General features: G+C 38.3%; 1 protein-coding gene across 2 annotated transcripts in view; it reads right to left on the bottom strand.

Annotated features, from left to right (window-relative positions):
* NBAS (neuroblastoma amplified sequence) overlaps window positions 1-6584 on the bottom strand; it is a 466664-nt gene that overhangs the window by 396262 nt on the left and 63818 nt on the right. For both annotated transcript variants that reach the window (XR_001005077.1, XM_011971446.1), the window contains exon 10: window positions 1573-1711. Coding sequence is in view for 1 of the 2 variants with exons in the window: in XM_011971446.1 (XP_011826836.1) it covers window positions 1573-1711 (139 nt within the window). In the remaining variant the exon portion in view is untranslated. The remainder of the gene's footprint in view (window positions 1-1572; window positions 1712-6584) is intronic.

Raw genomic sequence — 6584 nt, 5'->3', positions numbered from 1 at the left:
TAAGTTTGTTGTTTTAGAACATAATTTGAAATCAATATATTTTTAGGCAAACTAATTATCAAAATGAATGCATAACATGTTTGATTATGTTGTGTTTCAATTTAATTTCTAGATTTCTTCCCTCACTGAAAAAATATCTGAGTGCCCCCTAGGTAACATGGTAAGGCCAAGCTGCATAATTTTGACCAAGTGCTCACTTTTCTTTTCTTTTTTTTTTTTTTGAGACAGAGTCTCACTCTGTCACCCAGGTTGGAGTGCAGCGGCAAGATCTCAGCTCACTAAAATATCTGCCTCAGGTTCAAGTGATTCTCCTGCCTCAGCCTCCTGAGTAGCTGGGATTACATACAGGTGCACACCACCACGCCCAGCTAATTTTTATATTTTTAGTAGAGACGGAGTTTCACCATGTTGGTCAGTCCGGTCTCGAACTCCTGACCTTGTGATCTGCCCACCTCGGCCTCCCGAAGTGATGGGATTACAGGCATGAGCCACTGCACCCGGCCGAAGTGTTCACTTTCATACAGTTTACACAAATAACTAAGATACGTAAGACTGCAGTGTGGCCAGGAGGTAAACATAATTACTCTTTACCAATACCTAGTTTTTCATACCTTTCTGGACACACAGAAAACTATTTCCCAGGCCCCTTGAAGCTAGGGGTGCCACAATACAATAAATGAACTGTAAGTAGAACCAATGTCACTTCTGGTCTAAGACAGTAAAAATTCCAACTTTTATCCCTCCCTTCCCTTCCTAAGACCATAAACTGAGATAGTGGGAGCTCAAAAGGTCACCACTCTCCACGGATCTTTTAATCATCACTTGAAACAAACTGCCCAGGAGAGTCATGATCTCAACAGCAGGTTTTGCCACAAAATAAGGAAAAAATCTGAACATGATAGGCCATAGAAATGTCAAGACTTTGCATTTGCTCATTTTATTGTCTGAATTATCAAAATAGAGCCTAGCCTATGCTGACTACTACAGCCTTAAGGACTGCCTGACACAAAACAGAAGCTCAATAAATAAGTATAGAATGAATGGATGGATAGATGAATAGTCCATATAAATATGGAACAATATGGAAATCTGGACTCTAATTCCACCACTTGCTAGCTGGATGACCAGGGCAACTTACTTAATTACAGCTCACTCACCACCTCATCAAACAGACTTGGGCCAGTAACAATATTTACCTCAAAGGGTTACTTAGAATTAAACGAGTTAGAGCATATAAAAAGCACTCAGAATAGTTGCCAACACATTAAAAAGCACTTAATACATGTTTACATCTAAATAAGCAAATACAAGGAATGGGACTACTGTCAGGTTGGTTTTCTAATATCTGAAAATGTCACCACTAAAAATTATTCCAAGTTAAATACAACATGCCTCAGTTGAATTTGCTATTTGAAAGAAATAAAATTATACCAGCATTAATTCACTGTCCTCATTTAAGACGAAATTATTTCTTCCTCTATACCTTACATAGGACTTATTTATCTAAGACAAATAGCATAGTGAAATGACACACAGCAAAGTGAAGTGCCATAACTCATAACTCATACTTACCGCAGTAACCCTGTCTCCACCATTAGTAACCTGCTTGTAATACGGAGATCCTGAAAGAACTCTCCAGGCAGAAAGGCCACAGCTAGAAGCTTTTGACATGCCTACTTCAGCAGTTTCACATCCACCGACCAACAAAAGTCTAAAAAAGAGAAAAATTTTAAAAATTGATAAATTGCAAATGTAAATAAGAGCAAAACAAAGAGCAGAAACAGTCACCTTGATAAAGAAAATTTACAAAGTACTATTAATATATGTTAAACCTAGAAGGTAAATATTTCAGAGCAAACAATTAAAAGAAAACCAAACTGTTTTTCAATTTGAATTTCACCGTATACTAAGGCTTATATATTCAGGCACCTGAAACCCAGGTGGGAACATAGAAATGTAGAAAAAACTTAAGGCTGGCAACTGAATATCAAAAAAACTGTATCAACACCAATAAACGTTAATAGATGTGCAGCCTCACCCAGATACATTATGCATTACTTATGGCAACGTATCTGATGCAATGAGGGAGCCATTACAGAATGCTAGAAAGAAATGACACCCGGGAGAGACCGAATGTGAAAGAACCACAGAGCAATAATTATACAAAAATAAGACTGGTCGGTAGTTTAGCTGCACACTATGATTGGTTCACTTTGCTGCTTGTTACACTCCATTCACAACTGGAGGCCAGTTACCAACATGGCAAACAGCCTAACATATACTAAAAGTTAAAAGACATTACTGTGTAACCACCCTAAACAAAGCTATTTAATAAAGGAACCCCAACAGTCACAATTTTTAAAGTTATGTTCAGTACTTCTGGCAGGGACCTGTATAACAGACACCATAATCATCTGTCTAAAGAAAGAAAAAAAGTCTGAAAGTTCTGTTTACCTCCTTCTTGGCCATACCCATAGAAAAACCAAATCTTGAAAAATGTATGTTTCTACATAGAAATTGAAAGGTCAAAGAAAACACTTCATAAAGTTATTTAGAGTTGGCATATCAGACTAATTCAGTTACAATTTACGTCAACTAAAGCTAACTTTAAATGTTATAAAATTATAAATATCAGTACCTCGTGACATAACACCATGAGCTCTCAATACTGAGCCTTCGAGACCAGTGACGGTGTATGCCCAAGGTAGTCAAAAGCACTATATTATTGTGGAAAGCAACACCTGGCTTCTGTTAATTTTGTTCACCTTGTATAGCAGGTCACACAATGGCCCCCAAAAGATGCCCATGTCCTAATCATTGCAGCCTGTGAGTATGTTCTATTACATGGATGTAAGGTTGTAGATGGAATTAGGGTTGCTAACCAAATGACTTGAACATAGTGAGAGTATCCTGAATTATTCAGGTGGCCCCAAAGTAATCACAAGGATCCTTAAAGGTAGAAAGAGGCAGCAGAAGAGTCAATGTCAGAGTAATGTAATGTGACACACAACTGGCCACCACTGGATTTGAAGGTAGAAGAGGCCACAAGCCAAGGAATCTGGGAAGCTTCTAGAAGCCGGAAAAGGCAACAAAATAGATTCTCCCCAAGCCTCCAGAAAAGAACACAGCCCTGAGGATATGTCTGATTTTAGCCCAGTGAGATCCATTTCAGACTTCTGATCTCCAGGACTGCAGGGTAAGTTTGTGTTATATCACCAAGTTTGTTATTCATAGAAAATGAATATATACCTTTTTTCCTTCCTAGTCCCAAAACTGAGATGACCTGTCACACTCTAATGCCACCAAAAGCCCTCTTCACATCTGACTACTCACTTTCTAAAGTGTTTCTGAACTAAGCTAATAATAACAATTAAAGAACTCATCTCTACCATATACTCTTAGATCCAGATTTTTCAAAACCGTACAAAATCCTTCTAGATTTAATTATGAAGTGTAGCCCAACTCAAAATCTCAAAATCCATAAAGTAATTTAAATGCACTTTCTTCACAGAAACACAACTTGAGCCTTCACACAAAGCCTTTTCCCTACTGCCTTTATATGTGGCTCTAACAAATTTTCATCTCAGCAAATCAGAAGCAAAAAACTTTGAGATGATGCCTTGAAGCAACCTATTTGGGCTGTTCCTACCCTAAGCAAATCCTTAGAGCTAACAAGTAATTAACCCTGCTCACCAGCGCAAAAGAGATTGTGGTCCCAAGTCTGGCTAGTAGTATAAGTATTACTTGCCCAGAGCATTCATTCTCCTCAAATGATTCTATTACAGTAAACTATTTCCCAAAAAAAGGGGGGATATATCTAGTGCAGATAAAATCATATTATCCCTCAGAATCTAACTCTCAATTTGGAGAAAATATTGATGAAAAAAGAAAAATAAACAACACTACAAAGATGCAATCAACAAAAACTAGACGGTGAGAAACTAAAAAATAAATGGCCTGGGTTTTCTTTCAGAACCCACATACACAAAATCAAAGCAAAAGAGCAACAGATAGAAGGAGGAAATGGAGAGCAGATCAATGAATTAAAAGAAAATACAGGCTGGGTGCAGTGGCTCATGTCTGGGAAGGGTGGATAGGGAAATGGCTGGGTATACAGGTAAAATGAGACTGGCCATGAGCTGACTGTTGAAACTGAGTAACAGACACTAAGGAGTCAGTATACTATTCTACTTTTATACATGCTTCAAATTTTACATAAATTTCTTTCTCAAAAGTCCATTTGATAGGAAAAAAATCCTCTGAATAAATAGAAACAAAAGGGGTAATTTGGAATATCCGAAGTTCAGAATTTAATCACAATGTTTTTTCAATCCGAAAACATGTGATTCCTAAAACATACCTTTAAAAACTAGTAACCTCTATTTGAAAAAAAAAAAATCACTATTTGAGAATTCAATAAATTCCCAAAAGGCCACTGTAAAACAGTTCCTTGATAACTGAAATAACGTCACTTTGATCAATGTCCAATGTATATATTTGTGTTAAAAACATATAATAAACATTAATCTATTTATAATACATAATTTCTACTAATTAAATTTATGTTAACATATGTATGAAACTTTAAGTTGGCTGACTACTGAAGGAGTTACAGACCTAAGTGATAATCCAGATTTTTTATGTCCTGGGTATTGGAAGACACTTCCTCTCTATGAATTCTGATAAGTAGTATAGCCATGCATAGATTAAATTGGCTGTGAAACATTAAGATCCCCTGAGAACAAAAGGGATTCAGTATCTGTTCCCAGCCTTTCCTCCATTCATGCCAGACTGAAGAATAAGTAGGAAAGCAGAAGAATGATGAAACAAATCATGTGCTGTTCCAATCAGACAGATAGCAGCTTTAGGACACTGATGCTCCAGCTCTAAGAATGCATATGTGTTCACACATCCAAGTAGGCACGGGTGCTCGAGTATGTTTAAAGGGGAAGAAATGGAGATAACCGAATCAACATCTTCACAAAACAGGCAACTGGCAGCTGCTGAGTGCAGGGCAATGTGCAGAGCACTGAGTGTACAAAGATGAACAAGGCATGCTCTCTGCATTTAAAAGCTCACTCTCTAAAACACACACACACAAAAGGAAGAACACATGGGAGCATGAAATTATTGGCACAAAAGATGACAGACCACTCTGAAGATGATAAGCCAATCTAAATCTACGAAACGGTTTTTCTTTAGTTATACATGCCAAGGGGCCAGCCTGGGAAACATGTCTCCATAACAAATATAAAAATTAGCTGGGCATAGCAGTGCATGCCTGTAGTCCCAGCTACCTGGAAGGCAGAGGCTGCAGTAAGCCAAGATCGAGGCACCACTTCAGCTTAAGTGATAGAGTAAGACTTTCTCAAAACAAACAAACAAAATCCCCAAGGGGTATCAACCCCAATTCAGACTCCATTACTTTATTATTTAATAAGACGCACAATGTTGACTAGAACTAATCTACAAGTGATTAAGAAAGTAAAAGTAAAAGCAGGCTTATGGTGATGACTGGCCAAATAAACATGCTCCATCATGATTACAGTGTTCAGAACAGCTTCCAGGGCAACACTGGCCAGAAGTGAGGAGAAATAAAGTTCCACTGGTAAAACCATGTAACTTTAAAAAATGTCAGTTGATGGGAAAGAGAAGAGTCTGAAAGTCAGCACAATATACCCAATATATGTTTGCTGAGGGGCTGTGAACTGAATGTCCACATTTCTCATTAGGAGGCACAGAGTGAAGAGGGTACAAAGACACCCATCTTCTCACTGCTTGTCCTCACTGTACGTTTCAGCAGTAAGATATGACGAGATAAGGTGGGGAGAAGGGAAGGGTCATGGCAATGGAGGCAGGGAAAGTTGGAGTCACACTGATTAAAATGGACAGGACAATCAATGCTAAGCCAAGAATTTGCTATTTTTAAAGAAATATTGAGAAGAAAATTTCATGCTTGTGACAATTATAAGAGGTGAATGAAGAGGGAGAGATACTATCTCCTTTGGTGGATATTTTAAAAACACCAATTCCTCTTAATTTACAAATTGAATGCAATTTCACATAAAATCCTGTAAGAATTTTTCATGGACTTGAACACACTGATTTAATGAAACTAGAAAAACACAGAATTCCCATGGGAAAACAAAAGTTCTAAGAAGAGCCAACTCAGTTCATGCTGATCAATCTTTCACTTATGAGCTGGGCTTTGTGCATCTTGACCTGTAAACATTTTCCTGCCCTGCCATCATTAAGACAATCTCGCTCGAATTTGACCATATTAAAATTTAAAACTTCCATTCATAAAATGAAGACCGGGCCTGTAATCCCAGCACTTTGGGAAGCCCAGGTGGGTGGATCACCTGAGCTCAAGAGTTTGAGACCACCCTGGGCAACATGGTGAAACCCCATCTCTACTAAAATACAAAAAATTATCTGGGCGTGGTGGCGTGCACCTGTAGTCCCAGCTACTTGGGAGACTGAGGCACCAGAATCGCTTGAGCCTGGGAGGCAGAGGTTGCAGTGAGCCGAGATCGCTCCACTGCACTCCAGCTTGGGCTACAGAGTAAGACTCCATCTCAAAA

Source organism: Mandrillus leucophaeus, unplaced genomic scaffold, assembly GCF_000951045.1.
Source record: "Mandrillus leucophaeus isolate KB7577 unplaced genomic scaffold, Mleu.le_1.0 Scaffold122, whole genome shotgun sequence".
In the NCBI taxonomy this organism is placed as follows: Eukaryota; Metazoa; Chordata; class Mammalia; order Primates; family Cercopithecidae; genus Mandrillus; species Mandrillus leucophaeus.
This window is presented reverse-complemented; position numbering and strand designations above follow the sequence as displayed.